This window comes from Salvelinus alpinus, chromosome 1 (assembly GCF_045679555.1).
Source record: "Salvelinus alpinus chromosome 1, SLU_Salpinus.1, whole genome shotgun sequence".
NCBI classification, from domain to species: domain Eukaryota; kingdom Metazoa; phylum Chordata; class Actinopteri; order Salmoniformes; family Salmonidae; genus Salvelinus; species Salvelinus alpinus.
Window position 1 is genome coordinate 12,000,994 of NC_092086.1, and position 24,389 is coordinate 12,025,382.

A 24,389-nucleotide genomic window follows, 5' to 3' on the forward strand; every position below is an offset into this window, starting at 1 on the left:
GGTCCTGGATGGTAGTCTGTCTGACCCGGCCTGGTATAGAGGTCCTGGATGGTAGTCTGTCTGACCCGGCCTGGTATAGAGGTCCTGGATGGCAGTCTGTCTGACCCCCCTGGTATAGAGGTCCTGGATGGCAGTCTGTCTGACCCCCCTGGTATAGAGGTCCTGGATGGTAGTCTGTCTGACCCGGCCTTGTATAGAGGTCCTGGATGGTAGTCATCTGACTACTGCTGTACAACTTCCACCGCTCCTTGCTTCACCCTTTACAGGAAGAGTAGAACTTAACAGAACAGAAGGATATTTCTCACTTTAGTTTTGTTAAAGGTATTTCATCTCCGGTGACTGGGCAGGAAGAGACTTGGGCACTTTCTGATTTGTGTTTTCCAGGAAGCGCCAGTCCTGTTCCTGGTTTCCTCCCTGATGATGGTGTGGGAAGGAAGGATAGGGTGGGGAGAAGGGGAGGGGGGAGTAGCTGTGTCTCTACCCAGTGTGTGTGTGTGTTTTAAGCCTATCCTTAACTATTTGGAGCTAATGCCTAAACTTCACCCTAAACACAACATGTGACCCGGCCTGGTATAGAGGTCCTGGATGGCAGTCTGTCTGACCCGGCCTGGTATAGAGGTCCTGGATGGCAGTCTGTCTGACCCGGCCTGGTATAGAGGTCCTGGATGGCAGTCTGTCTGACCCGGCCTGGTATAGAGGTCCTGGATGGCAGTCTGTCTGACCCGGCCTGGTATAGAGGTCCTGGATGGTAGTCATCTGTCTGACCCGGCCTGGTATAGAGGTCCTGGATGGCAGTCTGTCTGACCCGGCCTGGTATAGAGGTCCTGGATGGCAGTCATCTGTCTGACCCGGCCTGGTATAGAGGTCCTGGATGGCAGTCATCTGTCTGACCCGGCCTGGTATAGAGGTCCTGGATGGCAGTCTGTCTGACCCGGCCTGGTATAGATGTTCTGGATGGTAGTCTGTCTGACCCGGCCTGGTATAGAGGTCCTGGATGGCAGTCATCTGTCTGACCCGGCCTGGTATAGAGGTCCTGGATGGTAGTCTGTCTGACCCGGCCTGGTATAGAGGTCCTGGATGGTAGTCTGTCTGACCCGGCCTGGTATAGAGGTCCTGGATGGTAGTCTGTCTGACCCGGCCTGGTATAGAGGTCCTGGATGGCAGTCATCTGTCTGACCCGGCCTGGTATAGAGGTCCTGGATGGCAGTCATCTGTCTGACCCGGCCTGGTATAGAGGTCCTGGATGGCAGTCATCTGTCTGACCCGGCCTGGTATAGAGGTCCTGGATGGCAGTCATCTGTCTGACCCGGCCTGGTATAGAGGTCCTGGATGGTAGTCTGTCTGACCCGGCCTGGTATAGAGGTCCTGGATGGTAGTCTGTCTGACCCGGCCTGGTATAGAGGTCCTGGATGGTAGTCTGTCTGACCCGGCCTGGTATAGAGGTCCTGGATGGCAGTCTGTCTGACCCGGCCTGGTATAGAGGTCCTGGATGGTAGTCATCTGTCTGACCCGGCCTGGTATAGAGGTCCTGGATGGCAGTCTGTCTGACCCGGCCTGGTATAGAGGTCCTGGATGGCAGTCTGTCTGACCCGGCCTGGTATAGAGGTCCTGGATGGCAGTCATCTGTCTGACCCGGCCTGGTATAGAGGTCCTGGATGGCAGTCTGTCTGACCCGGCCTGGTATAGAGGTCCTGGATGGTAGTCAGTCTGACCCGGCCTGGTATAGAGGTCCTGGGTGGCAGTCTGTCTGACCCGGCCTGGTATAGAGGTCCTGGATGGCAGTCTGTCTGACCCGGCCTGGTATAGAGGTCCTGGATGGCAGTCATCTGTCTGATCCGGCCTGGTATAGAGGTCCTGGATGGTAGTCTGTCTGACCCGGCCTGGTATAGAGGTCCTGGATGGCAGTCTGTCTGACCCGGCCTGGTATAGAGGTCCTGGATGGTAGTCTGTCTGACCCGGCCTGGTATAGAGGTCCTGGATGGTAGTCTGTCTGACCCGGCCTGGTATAGAGGTCCTGGATGGTAGTCTGTCTGACCCGGCCTGGTATAGAGGTCCTGGATGGTAGTCTGTCTGACCCGGCCTGGTATAGAGGTCCTGGATGGCAGTCTGTCTGACCCCCCTTGTATAGAGGTCCTGGATGGCAGTCTGTCTGACCCCCCTGGTATAGAGGTCCTGGATGGTAGTCTGTCTGACCCGGCCTTGTATAGAGGTCCTGGATGGTAGTCATCTGACTACTGCTGTACAACTTCCACCGCTCCTTGCTTCACCCTTTACAGGAAGAGTAGAACTTAACAGAACAGAAGGATATTTCTCACTTTAGTTTTGTTAAAGGTATTTCATCTCCGGTGACTGGGCAGGAAGAGACTTGGGCACTTTCTGATTTGTGTTTTCCAGGAAGCGCCAGTCCTGTTCCTGGTTTCCTCCCTGATGATGGTGTGGGAAGGAAGGATAGGGTGGGGAGAAGGGGAGGGGGGAGTAGCTGTGTCTCTACCCAGTGTGTGTGTGTGTTTTAAGCCTATCCTTAACTATTTGGAGCTAATGCCTAAACTTCACCCTAAACACAACATGTGATGTTTGGAACAACTTGTAAATGTTACGTTTGAGAAACATGGATACATGTCTAATTGTGACGTGAGACTGAGACAGCTGATAGGACAAACACAGACCAGAAAGAAAAGGAAGGATTGTGTTCACTACTAGAACCAGCTGAATCTCCTCTGTCAACCTGTTGATGTGTCCACTACTAGAACCAGCTGAATCTCCTCCGTTATGTCAACCTGTTGATGTGTCCACTACTAGAACCAGCTGAATCTCCTCTGTCAACCTGTTGATGTGTTCACTACTAGAACCAGCTGAATCTCCTCTGTCAACCTGTTGATGTGTTCACTACTAGAACCAGCTGAATCTCCTCCAGTATGTCAACCTGTTGATGTGTTCACTACTAGAACCAGCTGAATCTCCTCCGTTATGTCAACCTGTTGATGTGTTCACTACTAGAACCAGCTGAATCTCCTCCATTATGTCAACCTGTTGATGTGTTCACTACTAGAACCAGCTGAATCTCCTCTGTCAACCTGTTGATGTGTTCACTACTAGAACCAGCTGAATCTCCTCCAGTATGTCAACCTGTTGATGTGTTCACTACTAGAACCAGCTGAATCTCCTCCGTTATGTCAACCTGTTGATGTGTTCACTACTAGAACCAGCTGAATCTCCTCCAGTATGTCAACCTGTTGATGTGTCCACTACTAGAACCAGCTGAATCTCCTCCAGTATGTCAACCTGTTGATGTGTTCACTACTAGAACCAGCTGAATCTCCTCTGTCAACCTGTTGATGTGTTCACTACTAGAACCAGCTGAATCTCCTCTGTCAACCTGTTGATGTGTTCACTACTAGAACCAGCTGAATCTCCTCCATTATGTCAACCTGTTGATGTGTTCACTACTAGAACCAGCTGAATCTCCTCCAGTATGTCAACCTGTTGATGTGTTCACTACTAGAACCAGCTGAATCTCCTCCAGTATGTCAACCTGTTGATGTGTTCACTACTAGAACCAGCTGAATCTCCTCTGTCAACCTGTTGATGTGTTCACTACTAGAACCAGCTGAATCTCCTCCAGTATGTCAACCTGTTGATGTGTCCACTACTAGAACCAGCTGAATCTCCTCCGTTATGTCAACCTGTTGATGTGTTCACTACTAGAACCAGCTGAATCTCCTCCAGTATGTCAACCTGTTGATGTGTCCACTACTAGAACCAGCTGAATCTCCTCCATTATGTCAACCTGTTGATGTGTCCACTACTAGAACCAGCTGAATCTCCTCTGTCAACCTGTTGATGTGTTCACTACTAGAACCAGCTGAATCTCCTCTGTCAACCTGTTGATGTGTTCACTACTAGAACCAGCTGAATCTCCTCCATTATGTCAACCTGTTGATGTGTCCACTACTAGAACCAGCTGAATCTCCTCCAGTATGTCAACCTGTTGATGTGTCCACTACTAGAACCAGCTGAATCTCCTCCATTATGTCAACCTGTTGATGTGTCCACTACTAGAACCAGCTGAATCTCCTCTGTCAACCTGTTGATGTGTCCACTACTAGAACCAGCTGAATCTCCTCCAGTATGTCAACCTGTTGATGTGTCCACTACTAGAACCAGCTGAATCTCCTCTGTCAACCTGTTGATGTGTCCACTACTAGAACCAGCTGAATCTCCTCCAGTATGTCAACCTGTTGATGTGTTCACTACTAGAACCAGCTGAATCTCCTCCGTTATGTCAACCTGTTGATGTGTCCACTACTAGAACCAGCTGAATCTCCTCCAGTATGTCAACCTGTTGATGTGTCCACTACTAGAACCAGCTGAATCTCCTCCAGTATGTCAACCTGTTGATGTGTCCACTACTAGAACCAGCTGAATCTCCTCCAGTATGTCAACCTGTTGATGTGTCCACTACTAGAACCAGCTGAATCTCCTCCATTATGTCAACCTGTTGATGTGTCCACTACTAGAACCAGCTGAATCTCCTCTGTCAACCTGTTGATGTGTCCACTACTAGAACCAGCTGAATCTCCTCCATGATGTCAACCTGTTGATGTGTTCACTACTAGAACCAGCTGAATCTCCTCCATTATGTCAACCTGTTGATGTGTCCACTACTAGAACCAGCTGAATCTCCTCTGTCAACCTGTTGATGTGTTCACTACTAGAACCAGCTGAATCTCCTCCGTTATGTCAACCTGTTGATGTGTCCACTACTAGAACCAGCTGAATCTCCTCTGTCAACCTGTTGATGTGTTCACTACTAGAACCAGCTGAATCTCCTCTGTCAACCTGTTGATGTGTCCACTACTAGAACCAGCTGAATCTCCTCTGTGTTCACTACTAGAACCAGCTGAATCTCCTCTGTGTTCACTACTAGAACCAGCTGAATCTCCTCTGTGTCCACTACTAGAACCAGCTGAATCTCCTCTGTGTCCACTACTAGAACCAGCTGAATCTCCTCTGTCAACCTGTTGATGTGTTCACTACTAGAACCAGCTGAATCTCCTCCGTCAACCTGTTGATGTGTTCACTACTAGAACCAGCTGAATCTCCTCCGTCAACCTGTTGATGTGTTCACTACTAGAACCAGCTGAATCTCCTCCATTATGTCAACCTGTTGATGTGTCCACTACTAGAACCAGCTGAATCTCCTCCATGATGTCAACCTGTTGATGTGTTCACTACTAGAACCAGCTGAATCTCCTCCATTATGTCAACCTGTTGATGTGTCCACTACTAGAACCAGCTGAATCTCCTCCATTATGTCAACCTGTTGATGTGTCCACTACTAGAACCAGCTGAATCTCCTCCAGTATGTCAACCTGTTGATGTGTCCACTACTAGAACCAGCTGAATCTCCTCTGTCAACCTGTTGATGTGTCCACTACTAGAACCAGCTGAATCTCCTCCATTATGTCAACCTGTTGATGTGTCCACTACTAGAACCAGCTGAATCTCCTCCATTATGTCAACCTGTTGATGTGTCCACTACTAGAACCAGCTGAATCTCCTCTGTCAACCTGTTGATGTGTCCACTACTAGAACCAGCTGAATCTCCTCCAGTATGTCAACCTGTTGATGTGTCCACTACTAGAACCAGCTGAATCTCCTCTGTCAACCTGTTGATGTGTCCACTACTAGAACCAGCTGAATCTCCTCCAGTATGTCAACCTGTTGATGTGTTCACTACTAGAACCAGCTGAATCTCCTCCGTTATGTCAACCTGTTGATGTGTCCACTACTAGAACCAGCTGAATCTCCTCCAGTATGTCAACCTGTTGATGTGTCCACTACTAGAACCAGCTGAATCTCCTCCAGTATGTCAACCTGTTGATGTGTCCACTACTAGAACCAGCTGAATCTCCTCCAGTATGTCAACCTGTTGATGTGTCCACTACTAGAACCAGCTGAATCTCCTCCATTATGTCAACCTGTTGATGTGTCCACTACTAGAACCAGCTGAATCTCCTCTGTCAACCTGTTGATGTGTCCACTACTAGAACCAGCTGAATCTCCTCCATGATGTCAACCTGTTGATGTGTTCACTACTAGAACCAGCTGAATCTCCTCCATTATGTCAACCTGTTGATGTGTCCACTACTAGAACCAGCTGAATCTCCTCTGTCAACCTGTTGATGTGTTCACTACTAGAACCAGCTGAATCTCCTCCGTTATGTCAACCTGTTGATGTGTCCACTACTAGAACCAGCTGAATCTCCTCTGTCAACCTGTTGATGTGTTCACTACTAGAACCAGCTGAATCTCCTCTGTCAACCTGTTGATGTGTCCACTACTAGAACCAGCTGAATCTCCTCTGTGTTCACTACTAGAACCAGCTGAATCTCCTCTGTGTTCACTACTAGAACCAGCTGAATCTCCTCTGTGTCCACTACTAGAACCAGCTGAATCTCCTCTGTGTCCACTACTAGAACCAGCTGAATCTCCTCTGTCAACCTGTTGATGTGTTCACTACTAGAACCAGCTGAATCTCCTCCGTCAACCTGTTGATGTGTTCACTACTAGAACCAGCTGAATCTCCTCCGTCAACCTGTTGATGTGTTCACTACTAGAACCAGCTGAATCTCCTCCATTATGTCAACCTGTTGATGTGTCCACTACTAGAACCAGCTGAATCTCCTCCATGATGTCAACCTGTTGATGTGTTCACTACTAGAACCAGCTGAATCTCCTCCATTATGTCAACCTGTTGATGTGTCCACTACTAGAACCAGCTGAATCTCCTCCATTATGTCAACCTGTTGATGTGTCCACTACTAGAACCAGCTGAATCTCCTCCAGTATGTCAACCTGTTGATGTGTCCACTACTAGAACCAGCTGAATCTCCTCTGTCAACCTGTTGATGTGTCCACTACTAGAACCAGCTGAATCTCCTCCATTATGTCAACCTGTTGATGTGTCCACTACTAGAACCAGCTGAATCTCCTCCATTATGTCAACCTGTTGATGTGTCCACTACTAGAACCAGCTGAATCTCCTCCATGATGTCAACCTGTTGATGTGTTCACTACTAGAACCAGCTGAATCTCCTCCGTTATGTCAACCTGTTGATGTATCCACTACTAGAACCAGCTGAATCTCCTCCGTTATGTCAACCTGTTGATGTGTCCACTACTAGAACCAGCTGAATCTCCTCTGTTATGTCAACCTGTTGATGTGTTCACTACTAGAACCAGCTGAATCTCCTCCGTTATGTCAACCTGTTGATGTGTTCACTACTAGAACCAGCTGAATCTCCTCTGTCAACCTGTTGATGTGTTCACTACTAGAACCAGCTGAATCTCCTCTGTCAACCTATTGATGTATCCACTACTAGAACCAGCTGAATCTCCTCCATTATGTCAACCTGTTGATGTGTTCACTACTAGAACCAGCTGAATCTCCTCCATGATGTCAACCTGTTGATGTGTTCACTACTAGAACCAGCTGAATCTCCTCTGTCAACCTATTGATGTATCCACTACTAGAACCAGCTGAATCTCCTCCATGATGTCAACCTGTTGATGTGTTCACTACTAGAACCAGCTGAATCTCCTCTGTCAACCTATTGATGTATCCACTACTAGAACCAGCTGAATCTCCTCCATTATGTCAACCTGTTGATGTGTCCACTACTAGAACCAGCTGAATCTCCTCTGTCAACCTATTGATGTATCCACTACTAGAACCAGCTGAATCTCCTCCATTATGTCAACCTGTTGATGTGTTCACTACTAGAACCAGCTGAATCTCCTCCATGATGTCAACCTGTTGATGTGTCCACTACTAGAACCAGCTGAATCTCCTCCAGTATGTCAACCTGTTGATGTGTTCACTACTAGAACCAGCTGAATCTCCTCTGTCAACCTGTTGATGTGTCCACTACTAGAACCAGCTGAATCTCCTCCATTATGTCAACCTGTTGATGTGTCCACTACTAGAACCAGCTGAATCTCCTCCATGATGTCAACCTGTTGATGTGTCCACTACTAGAACCAGCTGAATCTCCTCCATTATGTCAACCTGTTGATGTGTTCACTACTAGAACCAGCTGAATCTCCTCCATTATGTCAACCTGTTGATGTGTCCACTACTAGAACCAGCTGAATCTCCTCTGTCAACCTGTTGATGTGTACACTACTAGAACCAGCTGAATCTCCTCCGTTATGTCAACCTGTTGATGTTCACTACTAGAACCAGCTGAATCTCCTCCGTTATGTCAACCTGTTGATGTTCACTACTAGAACCAGCTGAATCTCCTCCATTATGTCAACCTGTTGATGTGTCCACTACTAGAACCAGCTGAATCTCCTCCGTCAACCTGTTGATGTGTCCACTACTAGAACCAGCTGAATCTCCTCCGTTATGTCAACCTGTTGATGTGTTCACTACTAGAACCAGCTGAATCTCCTCCATGATGTCAACCTGTTGATGTGTTCACTACTAGAACCAGCTGAATCTCCTCTGTCAACCTATTGATGTGTCCACTACTAGAACCAGCTGAATCTCCTCTGTCAACCTGTTGATGTGTTCACTACTAGAACCAGCTGAATCTCCTCCATTATGTCAACCTGTTGATGTGTCCACTACTAGAACCAGCTGAATCTCCTCCGTTATGTCAACCTGTTGATGTGTTCACTACTAGAACCAGCTGAATCTCCTCCATTATGTCAACCTGTTGATGTGTCCACTACTAGAACCAGCTGAATCTCCTCCGTTATGTCAACCTGTTGATGTGTTCACTACTAGAACCAGCTGAATCTCCTCTGTCAACCTGTTGATGTGTTCACTACTAGAACCAGCTGAATCTCCTCTGTCAACCTGTTGATGTGTTCACTACTAGAACCAGCTGAATCTCCTCTGTCAACCTGTTGATGTGTTCACTACTAGAACCAGCTGAATCTCCTCCATGATGTCAACCTGTTGATGTGTTCACTACTAGAACCAGCTGAATCTCCTCCATGATGTCAACCTGTTGATGTGTCCACTACTAGAACCAGCTGAATCTCCTCCATTATGTCAACCTGTTGATGTGTCCACTACTAGAACCAGCTGAATCTCCTCCGTTATGTCAACCTGTTGATGTGTTCACTACTAGAACCAGCTGAATCTCCTCTGTCAACCTGTTGATGTGTCCACTACTAGAACCAGCTGAATCTCCTCCAGTATGTCAACCTGTTGATGTGTCCACTACTAGAACCAGCTGAATCTCCTCTGTCAACCTGTTGATGTGTCCACTACTAGAACCAGCTGAATCTCCTCCAGTATGTCAACCTGTTGATGTGTTCACTACTAGAACCAGCTGAATCTCCTCCGTTATGTCAACCTGTTGATGTGTCCACTACTAGAACCAGCTGAATCTCCTCCAGTATGTCAACCTGTTGATGTGTCCACTACTAGAACCAGCTGAATCTCCTCCAGTATGTCAACCTGTTGATGTGTCCACTACTAGAACCAGCTGAATCTCCTCCAGTATGTCAACCTGTTGATGTGTCCACTACTAGAACCAGCTGAATCTCCTCCATTATGTCAACCTGTTGATGTGTCCACTACTAGAACCAGCTGAATCTCCTCTGTCAACCTGTTGATGTGTCCACTACTAGAACCAGCTGAATCTCCTCCATGATGTCAACCTGTTGATGTGTTCACTACTAGAACCAGCTGAATCTCCTCCATTATGTCAACCTGTTGATGTGTCCACTACTAGAACCAGCTGAATCTCCTCTGTCAACCTGTTGATGTGTTCACTACTAGAACCAGCTGAATCTCCTCCGTTATGTCAACCTGTTGATGTGTCCACTACTAGAACCAGCTGAATCTCCTCTGTCAACCTGTTGATGTGTTCACTACTAGAACCAGCTGAATCTCCTCTGTCAACCTGTTGATGTGTCCACTACTAGAACCAGCTGAATCTCCTCTGTGTTCACTACTAGAACCAGCTGAATCTCCTCTGTGTTCACTACTAGAACCAGCTGAATCTCCTCTGTGTCCACTACTAGAACCAGCTGAATCTCCTCTGTGTCCACTACTAGAACCAGCTGAATCTCCTCTGTCAACCTGTTGATGTGTTCACTACTAGAACCAGCTGAATCTCCTCCGTCAACCTGTTGATGTGTTCACTACTAGAACCAGCTGAATCTCCTCCGTCAACCTGTTGATGTGTTCACTACTAGAACCAGCTGAATCTCCTCCATTATGTCAACCTGTTGATGTGTCCACTACTAGAACCAGCTGAATCTCCTCCATTATGTCAACCTGTTGATGTGTCCACTACTAGAACCAGCTGAATCTCCTCCAGTATGTCAACCTGTTGATGTGTCCACTACTAGAACCAGCTGAATCTCCTCTGTCAACCTGTTGATGTGTCCACTACTAGAACCAGCTGAATCTCCTCCATTATGTCAACCTGTTGATGTGTCCACTACTAGAACCAGCTGAATCTCCTCCATTATGTCAACCTGTTGATGTGTCCACTACTAGAACCAGCTGAATCTCCTCCATGATGTCAACCTGTTGATGTGTTCACTACTAGAACCAGCTGAATCTCCTCCGTTATGTCAACCTGTTGATGTATCCACTACTAGAACCAGCTGAATCTCCTCCGTTATGTCAACCTGTTGATGTGTCCACTACTAGAACCAGCTGAATCTCCTCTGTTATGTCAACCTGTTGATGTGTTCACTACTAGAACCAGCTGAATCTCCTCCGTTATGTCAACCTGTTGATGTGTTCACTACTAGAACCAGCTGAATCTCCTCTGTCAACCTGTTGATGTGTTCACTACTAGAACCAGCTGAATCTCCTCTGTCAACCTATTGATGTATCCACTACTAGAACCAGCTGAATCTCCTCCATTATGTCAACCTGTTGATGTGTTCACTACTAGAACCAGCTGAATCTCCTCCATGATGTCAACCTGTTGATGTGTTCACTACTAGAACCAGCTGAATCTCCTCTGTCAACCTATTGATGTATCCACTACTAGAACCAGCTGAATCTCCTCCATGATGTCAACCTGTTGATGTGTTCACTACTAGAACCAGCTGAATCTCCTCTGTCAACCTATTGATGTATCCACTACTAGAACCAGCTGAATCTCCTCCATTATGTCAACCTGTTGATGTGTCCACTACTAGAACCAGCTGAATCTCCTCTGTCAACCTATTGATGTATCCACTACTAGAACCAGCTGAATCTCCTCCATTATGTCAACCTGTTGATGTGTTCACTACTAGAACCAGCTGAATCTCCTCCATGATGTCAACCTGTTGATGTGTCCACTACTAGAACCAGCTGAATCTCCTCCAGTATGTCAACCTGTTGATGTGTTCACTACTAGAACCAGCTGAATCTCCTCTGTCAACCTGTTGATGTGTCCACTACTAGAACCAGCTGAATCTCCTCCATTATGTCAACCTGTTGATGTGTCCACTACTAGAACCAGCTGAATCTCCTCCATGATGTCAACCTGTTGATGTGTCCACTACTAGAACCAGCTGAATCTCCTCCATTATGTCAACCTGTTGATGTGTTCACTACTAGAACCAGCTGAATCTCCTCCATTATGTCAACCTGTTGATGTGTCCACTACTAGAACCAGCTGAATCTCCTCTGTCAACCTGTTGATGTGTACACTACTAGAACCAGCTGAATCTCCTCCGTTATGTCAACCTGTTGATGTTCACTACTAGAACCAGCTGAATCTCCTCCGTTATGTCAACCTGTTGATGTTCACTACTAGAACCAGCTGAATCTCCTCCATTATGTCAACCTGTTGATGTGTCCACTACTAGAACCAGCTGAATCTCCTCCGTCAACCTGTTGATGTGTCCACTACTAGAACCAGCTGAATCTCCTCCGTTATGTCAACCTGTTGATGTGTTCACTACTAGAACCAGCTGAATCTCCTCCATGATGTCAACCTGTTGATGTGTTCACTACTAGAACCAGCTGAATCTCCTCTGTCAACCTATTGATGTGTCCACTACTAGAACCAGCTGAATCTCCTCTGTCAACCTGTTGATGTGTTCACTACTAGAACCAGCTGAATCTCCTCCATTATGTCAACCTGTTGATGTGTCCACTACTAGAACCAGCTGAATCTCCTCCGTTATGTCAACCTGTTGATGTGTTCACTACTAGAACCAGCTGAATCTCCTCCATTATGTCAACCTGTTGATGTGTCCACTACTAGAACCAGCTGAATCTCCTCCGTTATGTCAACCTGTTGATGTGTTCACTACTAGAACCAGCTGAATCTCCTCTGTCAACCTGTTGATGTGTTCACTACTAGAACCAGCTGAATCTCCTCTGTCAACCTGTTGATGTGTTCACTACTAGAACCAGCTGAATCTCCTCTGTCAACCTGTTGATGTGTTCACTACTAGAACCAGCTGAATCTCCTCCATGATGTCAACCTGTTGATGTGTTCACTACTAGAACCAGCTGAATCTCCTCCATGATGTCAACCTGTTGATGTGTCCACTACTAGAACCAGCTGAATCTCCTCCATTATGTCAACCTGTTGATGTGTCCACTACTAGAACCAGCTGAATCTCCTCCGTTATGTCAACCTGTTGATGTGTTCACTACTAGAACCAGCTGAATCTCCTCTGTCAACCTGTTGATGTGTTCACTACTCAACGTGTCGACTTGTTTCCATTGTGGACACACTACATAGTGCCAACTCCAAGAGGTTTAACTGTGTGTCTGATCCTATACATTTACATTTAAGTCATTTAGCAGACGCTCTTATCCAGAGCGACTTACAAGTTGGTGCATTCACCTTATGATATCCAGTGGAACAACCACTTTACAATAGTGCATCTAACTCTAAGGGGGGGGGGGGTTAGAAGGATTACTTTATCCTATCCTAGGTATTCCTTAAAGAGGTGGGGTTTCAGGTGTCTCCGGAAGGTGGTGATTGATTCCGCTGACCTGGCGTCGTGGGGGAGTTTGTTCCACCATTGGGGTGCCAGAGCAGCGAACAGTTTTGACTGGGCTGAGCGGGAGCTGTACTTCTTCAGAGGTAGGGAGGCGAGCAGGCCAGAGGTGGATGAACACAGTGCCCTTGTTTGGGTGTAGGGCCTGATCAGAGCCTGAAGGTACGGAGGTGCCGTTCCCCTCACAGCTCCGTAGGCAAGCACCATGGTCTTGTAGCGGATGCGAGCTTCAACTGGAAGCCAGTGGAGAGAGCGGAGGAGCGGGGTGACGTGAGAGAACTTGGGAAGGTTGAACACCAGACGGGCTGCGGCGTTCTGTACAGACATGAGGGAAGGGACAGTGATGATGATCACCGTGATGGTGTATTTATGTATGTTATCTGCTAAACCTGTCTGACCGGTAATATTGGAGGTTATTCAGAAACAAAAGAATTTAGGCCCCACACACACACACACACACACAGAGATATAGAGATCAGCATTGGTCTCTGGTGGAATTTTCCATGGGTCTGATCCATGGGTCTGATCGCTACTGAAACCAGCCAGTGTCAGCAGGTGTGTGTGTAAAATAGTTCCATTGTGTCCATCTGGTTGACATGTGTGGCTATCTCAATTGTAGCCAGAGGAGGAGGGTCAGTTTATACAGGGAATGTATCCATGACTCCATAGTGTTTATACAGGGAATGTATCCATGACTCCATAGTGTTTCATCTGTTGAGGCTACAGGCCTCCTCTAAGACTCCATAGTGTTTCATATGTAGAGGCTACAGGCCTCCTTTAAGACTCCATAGTGTTTCATCTGTAGAGGCTACAAAGCAACATTGGTCACATGAAGCTTTACTGCTTGCTCTTGAGCAGGTGAATTTGTCCCAGTGTCTGGTGGAAAGCAGACTGAAACAGGATTTCCTCTAGGATTTCGCCTTAGCTCTATTCTGTTCATTTTTTGTCCTAAAAGACTCCCTAGTCCTTGCTGATGACAAGCATACCCATAACATTATGCAACCACCACCATGCATGAAAATATGAAGAGTGGTACTCTGTGATGAGTTTTGTTGGATTTGCCCCAAACAACACCCTCTTTTCAGGACATAAAGTTAATTTATTTTCCATACCGTTTTAAAGTCACCATTAACTTCATGGTGAAATCCCTGAGCGGTTTCCTTCCTCACTGGCAACTGAGTTGTAGTTGGGTAGTGTATTGATAAGCCATTTTGCCACAATTGATACACTACCCAAAGTGTAATTAATAACTTCACCATGCTCAAAGGGATGTTCAATGTCTGTCTGTTTTTTTACCCATCGACCAACAGGTGCCCTTCTTTGCGAGGCATTGGAAAACCTCCCTGGTCTTTGTGGTTGAATCTGTGTTTGTAATTCCCTGCTGGACCGAGGGCCCTTACAGATAAATGTATGTGTGGGGTACAGAGATGAGGTAGACATTAAACACTGTTATTGCACACAGTTAGTCCATGTAATTTATTATGTGACTTGTTAAGGACATTTTTACTCCTGAACTTATTTAGGCGTTTCCATAACAACGGGGTTGGATACGTATTGACTCAAGACATTTTTTATTAATTTGTAAACATTTCTAAAAACATTATTTAACTTTAACATGATGGGGTATTGTGGGTAGGCCAGTGACACAAAATCTGAATTGAATCAATTTTAAGTTCTGGTAGAGCGTGGTAGAGAGTGGCTCGGTCGGTAGAGCGCGGCTCGGTCGGTAGAGCGCGGCTCGGTCGGTAGAGCGGGGCTCTTGCAACACCAGGGTGGTGGGTTCAATCCCAGGGACCACCCATATGGTAAATGTTGGCACGCATGACTAAGTTGCTTTGGATAAAAGTGTTTGCTGAATGACATACAGTTGAAGTCGTAAGTTTACTTACACCTTAGCCAAATACATTTAAATTCAGTATTTCACCATTCCTGACATTTAATCCTAGTAAAAATGTTGCTTCAATATATCCACAATTTTCCTGCCTCATGATGCCATCTATTTTGTGAAGTGCATCAGTCCCTCCTGCAGAAAAGCACCCCCACAACATGATGCTGCCACCCCCGTGCTTCACGGTTGGGATGGTGTTCTTTGGCTTGCAAGCCTCCCCCTTTTTCCTCTAAACATAATCATGGTCATTATGGCCAAACAGTTCTATTTTTGTTTCATCAGACCAGAGGACATTTCTCAAAAAAGTACGATCTTTGTCCCCATGTGCAGTTGCAAACTGTAGTCTGGCTTTTTTATGGCGGTTTTGGAGCAGTGGCTTCTTCCTTGCTGAGCGGCCTTTCAGGTTATGTCGATATAGGACTCGTTTTACTGTGGATATAGATACTTTTGTACCTGTTTCCTCCAGCATCTTCATAAGGTCCTTTGCTGTTGTTCTGGGATTGATTAGCACTTTTCACACCAAAGTACGTTCATCTCTAGGAGACAGAACGCGTCTCCTTCCTGAGCGGTATGATGGCTGTGTGGTCCCATGGTGTTTATACTTGCGTACTATTGCTTGTACAGATGAACGTGGTACCTTCAGGCGTTTGGAAATTGCTCCCAAGGATGAACCAGACTTGTGGAGGTCTACAATTTTTTTTCGGAGGTCTTGGTTGCTTTCTTTTGATTTTCCCATGATGTCAAGCAAAGAGGCACTGAGTTTGAAGGTAGGCCTTGAAATACATCCACAGGTACACCTCCAATTGACGTCAATTAGCCTATCAGACGCTTCTAAAGCCACAACATAATTTTCTGGAATTTTTCAAGCTGTTTAAAGGCACAGTCAACTTAGTGTATGTAAACTTCTGGCCCACTGGAATTGTGATACAGTGAATTATAAGATAAATAATCTGTCTGTAAACAATTGTTGGAAAAATTACTTGTCATACACAAAGTAGATGTCCTAACCGACTTGCCAAAACTATAGTTTGTTAACAAGAAATTTGTGGAGTGTTTGAAAAACGAGTTTTAATGACTCCAACCTAAGTGTATGTAAACTTCCGACTTCAACTGTATATATAAAATGTGTTTTCACATTTCTATCTGAATGTTCTGTAACATTAAACCCTCCTGAACAGGCCCCATGGGCTAGAACCTGGCAGCTCTTTGATTGGTGTTGCCATGGTGAAGAGGGTTCTTAATGTCCTAGGAGGACACTGATTGGACGGCCAGGGTTTGGAGTGGGTGTGTTTGTGTGTCTGCAGTCAGGCTAGTGCCTATGTAGCTAAATCACAGTTTTCAGTGTGAGTCTAGTAGAGTGGAATTAGCCTGGTCCCAGATCTACTGATCTATCATAGTAGAGTAGAAATAGCCTGGTCACGTCCCAGTTCTGTTTGTGCATCATGTCTAACAGTGGCATAATGACACAAACAGACTGCTACCCAGGCTAGGGAAGAAATGACAGACCAAATACATTTCCTAGACAGTGGAACAGGAAATGAAAGAGATGGATGGGCCAAGAGAAAGAGTTAGGAGGGAAGGACTGAAATGATACAACCCTCCCTCTTATCTCTTATTATTCTCTGTAGTCACGACGTCCACCTCTGCTGTCTATTGTAAACTGTTTAGAGGGTCACTGTGATGTCATCATCAGGTCTATTAGTATAACAACTCAACTGGGTTTCTCCTCCCTTTCTCTCCTGTCTGCCTGTCTGCCTGTCTGTCTGTCTGCCTGTCTGTCTGTCTGTCTCTACTCTAGGTGGTTGACACGACTGCCCTCCCACAATGTCTTCTGAAGCCACGCCCATCCAGGGGTCAGTATCCCCATGCTCTACGACCCCTCCCCTGACCTCTAGGGCCCCTGGCTCCCCAGTCTCTCCGTTGTCCCCTGGGTCCCTGTGCCCGCCATCCTCCCGGTACCGAGACCGTTCCCCCTCCCCCATGAGAGGTTACCTCATACCCAGCCCCCTGCCAACCAGACGTACTAGGACCTGCTCCGCGTGAGTACTGCATACACACACACACACACCTAGTTAGTGTTATAATTCAATAGTTATGAAACTGCTTAACTCATTATGCCTAGAGATCCTAGTTACATGGTCTGTAACCTGACTCATTATGTCTAGGGGTCCTAGCTACAGGGTCTGTATCCTGACTCATTATGTCTAGGGGTCCTAGCTACATGGTCTGTAACCTGACTCATTATGTCTAGGGGTCCTAGCTACATGATCTGTAACCTGATTCATTATGTCTAGGGGTCCTAGCTACATGGTCTGTAACCTGACTCATTATGTATAGGGGTCCTAGCTACGTGGTCTGTAACCTGACTCATTATGTCTAGGGGTCCTAGCTACATGGTCTGTAACCTGACTCATTATGTCTAGGGGTCCTAGCTACATGGTCTGTAACCTGACTCATTATGTCTAGGGGTCCTAGCTACATGGTCTGTAACCTGACTCATTATGTCTAGGGGTCCTAGCTACATGGTCTGTAACCTGACTCATTATGTCTAGGGGTCCTAGCTACAGGGTCTGTAACCTGACTCATTATGTCTAGGGGTCCTAGCTACATGGTCTGTAACCTGACTCATTATGTCTAGGGGTCCTAGCTACATGATCTGTAACCTGATTCATTATGTCTAGGGGTCCTAGCTACATGGTCTGTAACCTGACTCATTATGTCTAGGGGTCCTAGCTACATGGTCTGTAACCTGACTCATTATGTATAGGGGTCCTAGCTACGTGGTCTGTAACCTGACTCATTATGTCTAGGGGTCCTAGCTACGTGGTCTGTAACCTGACTCATTATGTCTAGGGGTCCTAGCTACATGGTCTGTAACCTGACTCATTATGTCTAGGGGTCCTAGCTACATGGTCTGTAACCTGACTCATTATGTCTAGGGGTCCTAGCTACATGGTCTGTAACCTGACTCATTATGTCTAGGGGTCCTAGCTACAGGGTCTGTAACCTGACTCATTATGTCTAGGGGTCCTAGCTACATGGTCTGTAACCTGACTCATTATGTCTAGGGGTCCTAGCTACATGATCTGTAACCTGATTCATTATGTCTAGGGGTCCTAGCTACATGGTCTGTAACCTGACTCATTATGTCTAGGGGTCCTAGCTACATGGTCTGTAACCTGACTCATTATGTCTAGGGGTCCTAGCTACATGGTCTGTAACCTGACTCATTATGTCTAGGGGTCCTAGCTACATGGTCTGTAACCTGACTCATTATGTCTAGGGGTCCTAGCTACATGGTCTGTAACCTGACTCATTATGTCTAGGGGTCCTAGCTACATGGTCTGTAACCTGACTCATTATGTCTAGGGGTCCTAGCTACATGGTCTGTAACCTGACTCATTATGTCTAGGGGTCCTAGCTACAGGGTCTGTAACCTGACTCATTATGTCTAGGGGTCCTAGCTACAGGGTCTGTATCCTGACTCATTATGTCTAGGGGTCCTAGCTACAGGGTCTGTATCCTGACTCATTATGTCTAGGGGTCCTAGCTACATGATCTGTAACCTGACTCATTATGTCTAGGGGTCCTAGCTACATGGTCTGTAACCTGACTCATTATGTCTAGGGGTCCTAGCTACATGGTCTGTAACCTGACTCATTATGTCTAGGGGTCCTAGCTACATGGTCTGTAACCTGACTCATTATGTCTAGGGGTCCTAGCTACATGGTCTGTAACCTGACTCATTATGCCTAGGAGTCCTAGCTACATGGTCTGTAACCTGACTCATTATGTCTAGGGGTCCTAGCTACATGGTCTGTAACCTGACTCATTATGTCTAGGGGTCCTAGCTACATGATCTGTAACCTGATTCATTATGTCTAGGGGTCCTAGCTACAGGGTCTGTAACCTGACTCATTATGTATAGGGGTCCTAGCTACAGGGTCTGTAACCTGACTCATTATGTCTAGGGGTCCTAGCTACGTGGTCTGTAACCTGACTCATTATGTCTAGGGGTCCTAGCTACGTGGTCTGTAACCTGACTCATTATGTCTAGGGGTCCTAGCTACATGGTCTGTAACCTGACTCATTATGTCTAGGGGTCCTAGCTACATGGTCTGTAACCTGACTCATTATGTCTAGGGGTCCTAGCTACATGGTCTGTAACCTGATTCATTATGTCTAGGGGTCCTAGCTACATGGTCTGTAACCTGATTCATTATGTCTAGGGGTCCTAGCTACATGGTCTGTAACCTGACTCATTATGTCTAGGGGCCCTAGCTACATGGTCTGTAACCTGACTCATTATGTCTAGGGGTCCTAGCTACATGGTCTGTAACCTGACTCATTATGTCTAGGGGTCCTAGCTACATGGTCTGTAACCTGACTCATTATGTCTAGGGGTCCTAGCTACATGGTCTGTAACCTGACTCATTATGTCTAGGGGTCCTAGCTACATGGTCTGTAACCTGACTCATTATGTCTAGGGGTCCTAGCTACATGGTCTGTAACCTGACTCATTATGTCTAGGGGTCCTAGCTACATGGTCTGTAACCTGACTCATTATGTCTAGGGGTCCTAGTCCTAGCTACATGGTCTGTAACCTGACTCATTATGTCTAGGGGTCCTAGCTACATGGTCTGTAACCTGACTCATTATGTCTAGGGGTCCTAGCTACATGTCTGTAACCTGACTATCATAACACTGTGCGTGCGCCGTATCATAACACTACTCCCATATCATATCATAACACTATATAATATATCATAACACCACTACTCCCATATCATAACACTATATAATGTATCATAACACTAAAGTGGTACCTCAATTAAAAGTTGTGATCTTATGCCTCATCTTCTGTCATTGCACCACACTACCACAAGGGGGAGTTAGAACGCTGATACATCGCTAGTCTAAACTGTGGCACAAATTGGGGGATTTTTCACACCAGGCTCAGCGATTTACACTCTCCTTTGGTAAATGAATGGAGGTGTGAATGTTTTAGTCCGAGAGTCTCTCTCTTCTGGCGCTGGAGTCCTGCATCAGGCAGAACAACAGGCGGGTGTCCCGGAGTGGAAAGAGAACTTAAATACAATGGCTCAATTACACTTGACATGTGGACTGATGATTTTAGAAAAATAGACACGGTGGCCTTTTGGTTTCTCTCCCTCTAAAAACAGAAATAAACCATTCTAAATAACAAACTGTCTTTATTTACCACAGTGTGAGAGTGATAGTCCCTCTATAGAAAGGGAGTTTCTGAAACACGGAGTCCTTCTTTACTGATGAGAAGAAGAAACTGAATGAAAGAAAGTACAGCGAGGATAGGGAGGGGGAAAAGATGACCCATATTTTCAATACCTGAGGTAGTTCATTTATTTAATTAATGAAATGTACTAGTTTATTTAGGCAATTTAATATTCATCTAGTGTCACGATCGTCTTGCGGTGAGAGAGAGGACCAAGGCGCAGCGTGTGAAAAATACATCTTCTCTTTATTTAGAAGAAGAAAAAACGAAACAAAACAACAAATAGACGAACGTGAAGCTATAAACGACTAAGTGCAAAACATGCAACATAGACATAGACAATTACCCACAATCACCTAAAGCCCATGGCTGCCTTAAATATGGCTCCCAATCAGAGACAACAATAACCAGCTGTCTCTGATTGAGAACCAAACCAGGCAACCATAAACTTTCCTAGACCTCTCTCCTGAACACAACCCCATACACTATACAAACCCCCTAAACAATACACACACCCTAAACTAGACAAAACACAAACTTCCCATGTCACACCCTGACCTAACTAAAATAATAAAGAAAACAAAGAATACTAAGGCCAGGGCGTGACATCTAGGTTTGGCCTATTTAGTAGGCTATTTACAGCAACATCTATATTTGTCAGCATAAAGCTGAGTGACTCACTCATTTCTGGCTTTGGATCATCATAAATAAGTACCTACATCATTTCTGATTAACTTGATCAAAACATTTCTTTATTGAAGACTAATCTGCTCATATTGTTTGTGGAGTCGTCGTGGTTACAATGAAGAATGGAAACCAAATATATCAAATCTTATTCATACTGGATAATTAGATGCGTGTTGCAAGCTTGTCATTGTTCCTTTTTTAAAAATGTTGTCTTCCTTTTATTGTGTGTGTGTGTGTGTGTGTGCAGGGCGGAGCGTGCAGCGGAGGGTCCGTTGTTCAGCGGCGTGTGTAAGTGTTTCTCTCGGACTAAAGGACACGGCTTCATCACACCAGCCGACGGAGGCAGCGACATCTTTGTCCACATCTCAGAGTAAGTTTGTGGGTCACAGCCTCAACACACATAATAATACCAGCTCCCACTCACCCAGTGATGAGGACGGTGACGTGGGGGTACGGTCTGCAGTTCGCTGTGCGTCCTTCCACCTTTCTCGTGGCGTCGTTGGTCCCTGAGGTCCTAGTTGTCCGTCTTTTGAGAGGAGTTCTCTCTCTGTCCTTCAAAAGCAGGCTATTCGAGTGGTCGACCGTATCAGAAGTACAGAGCGATTGGTACAGCCGGTACTTTTAGTCCCCAAGAGCGATGGAACGTATCGCCCCGTCCTGAACCTCAAGGTAGCAAGTTCAAAATGCTCACACTCCCCCGCCGCCGGCTACTGCAGTCGGAGACTCCCAGCAGTTGGTTCAAGTCCATGCATCTGACGGATTTATATTATTATGTGCTATACATCCTCCCCATCTCCCAATCATCCTTCTCTATGGTGGTGGAGGCGGTGCCAGGGATCAGAGTATTGGCCTATCAGGGTGGTTGGCTGGTCGTAGCGGAGTCGAGGGAACAAGTGGAGCTCCACGCATAGTCAGTCTCTGGGTTCATAGTGAATCTCTGGGTTCGTAGTCAGTCTCTGGGTTCGTAGTCAGTCTCTGGGGTTCGTAGTGAATCTCTGGGGTTCGTAGTGAATCTCTGGGGTTCGTAGTGAATCTCTGGGGTTCGTAGTGAATCTCTGGGGTTCATAGTCAGTCTCTGGGTTCATAGTGAATCTCTGGGTTCATAGTGAGTCTCTGGGTTCATAGTGAGTCTCTGGGTTCATAGTGAGTCTCTGGGTTCATAGTGAGTCTCTGGGTTCATAGTGAGTCTCTGGGTTCATAGTCAGTCTCTGGGTTCATAGTGAATCTCTGGGTTCATAGTCAATCTCTGGGGTTCGTAGTGAGTCTCTGGGTTCATGGTGAATCTCTGGGGTTCGTAGTGAGTCTCTGGGTTCATGGTGAATCTCTGGGGTTCGTAGTGAGTCTCTGGGTTCATGGTGAATCTCTGGGGTTCGTAGTGAGTCTCTGGGTTCATGGTGAATAACAAGGAAAGTTGTTTGTCTCCGGCTCAGTGGATGCATTGCAGCTTTGTCTGGCACAGTTTCAGCTGGGGCACTCTTTTAGACTTGTGCCTGCGGTCATTGTGTCTGATGGTCTCTATGATAGCTGTGGTGCCTCTGGGACTTCTGTTAATCATACCTGCTGGCCTTGTACAGCTTGTACCTGCTGGCCTTGTACAGCTTGTACCTGCTGGCCTTGTACAGCTTGTACCTGCTGGCCTTGTACCAGTCGTGTTGGGATAGGTCCACGGGGTTCGTTCTGTTGACATTGAATGCTGCAGTATGGGCTCTCAGCATGGCAGGGATTTCTCCGTTCATCCAATGTTTCTGGTTGGGGTATGTCCGGATTGTTATTTTGTGGGTACATCATCATCAACACATTTCCTAATGAAGTCTGTGACTGACGATGTATATTCCTCAATGTTGATGGATGAGTCTTTAAACATATTCCACTCAGTATTCTCAAAACATTCCTGCAGCATTGAGTCTGCCTCCTCTGTCCAGCTCCTCACTGTTCTCTGTGTTGGTGGCTTCCTCTTGAGTTACTGCTTGTAGGAGGGGAGTAGGAACAGAGAGCCATGATCTGATTGGATGAAGTGAGGGCGGGAGATGGTTATTTACGAGTCACTGAGTGTACAAAACATTATGGACACCTTCCTAAGGCACTAAAATATTTTCTTGCCCATTCACCCTTTTTAATGTTTAATTTAACCTTTATTTAACTAGGCAAGTCAGTTAAGAACAAATTCTTATTTACAATGACGGCCTACTGGGGAACAGTGGGTTAACTGCCTTGTTCAGGGGCAGAATGACAGATTTTATTTTCTTATTTTTTTTGTGTGCCTTTTGAATGGCACACATACACAATCCATGTCTCAATTCTCTCAAGGTTTAAAAATCCTTCTTTAACCGGTCTCCTCCACTTCATCTACACTGATTGAAGTGGATTTAACAAGTGACATCAATAGGGGATCATAGCTTTCACCTGGACAGTCTGTCATGGAAAGAACAGGTGTCCATAATGTGTTGTACACTCAGTGTATGTTTGTGGTCTGGCAAGTTGTGTACACGCGTTTCTAGGAGAGTTGTGTACACGTGGTTCTAGGAGAGTTGTGTACACGTGGTTCTAGGAGAGTTGTGTACACGTGGTTCTAGGAGAGTTGTGTACACGTGGTTCTGGGAGAGTCGTGTACACGTGGTTCTGGGAGAGTCGTGTACACGTGGTTCTAGGAGAGAAGACCAATGGAAAAGAACACACTGATATAGATGAGCGTGTATTCTCATCTCTCACTCATCCCTCCTCCCTCTACAGTATCGATGGGGAATACGTACCAATGGAAGGAGATGAGGTGAGCTACAAGGTGTGCTCCATCCCTCCCAAGTACCAGAAGATCCAGGCGGTGGATGTCACCATCACCCACCTCAACCCAGGATCGAAGCACGAGACCTGGGGTGGGGCGCTGCTCAGCTCCTCCTGAGTCCCGGAGGTTTCTGGAGGGGAGAAATGTCAACAGGGAAAGGGTCCCCTTCTTTCTAGTTTTTCTGAAGGGACATATGGGTTAATGCTTGTTGTGGGAGGAAATGGAAAGGTTGGTATTTGAATGGGGAAGACATGTATCATTAGATGGGAAGGTTAATCAAATAAAGCTGCATCACTTTAACAAGACATGGTTCTGTAGTTTTTATTCATGGTTTGAACTAATATCACTGAGATCTCCTGTTCAATTGGATTCAATGCCACAGTGCCTGTCGACCGATGCCACATTTCAAGCATCTGCAGCGTTGTGGAGTTAATGCAATCTCTACGAACACGGTAACATTGCCTTTAAAAGCCGCATCGTCGACAACGCCTGATCAGATTGAATCTCGGCCTATTTGTGAGTGTGACTGCTGAATAAAACAGAATAACAGGGTTCTGTTGTGAATAGGAGGTGTGTTTTCAGATAGGAGGTGTGTTTTCAGATAGGAGGTGTGTTTTCAGATAGGAGGTGTGTTTTCAGATAGGAGGTGTGTTTTCAGATAGGAGGTGTGTTCAAATGGGATGTGTGTTCAAATGGGATGTGTGTTCAAATGGGAGGTGTGTTCAAATAGGAGGTGTGTTTTCAGATGGGAGGTGTGTTCAAATGGGAGGTGTGTTTTCATAGTGAGTCTGATG

At 46.1% G+C, this 24,389-nt stretch overlaps 1 protein-coding gene across 1 annotated transcript in view; it reads left to right on the forward strand.

Annotated features, from left to right (window-relative positions):
- The window catches only part of carhsp1 (calcium regulated heat stable protein 1), a 46,960-nt gene extending 23,060 nt beyond the window's left edge, over positions 1-23,900 (forward strand). Inside the window, exons 2-4 of the mRNA XM_071391143.1 lie at positions 16,677-16,917; positions 21,064-21,186; positions 23,547-23,900. Of these exons, the coding sequence (XP_071247244.1) occupies positions 16,703-16,917; positions 21,064-21,186; positions 23,547-23,712 (504 nt within the window). The 5' untranslated portion in view covers positions 16,677-16,702 and the 3' untranslated portion in view covers positions 23,713-23,900. The remainder of the gene's footprint in view (positions 1-16,676; positions 16,918-21,063; positions 21,187-23,546) is intronic.
- The last annotated feature ends 489 nt before the right edge of the window (positions 23,901-24,389 follow it).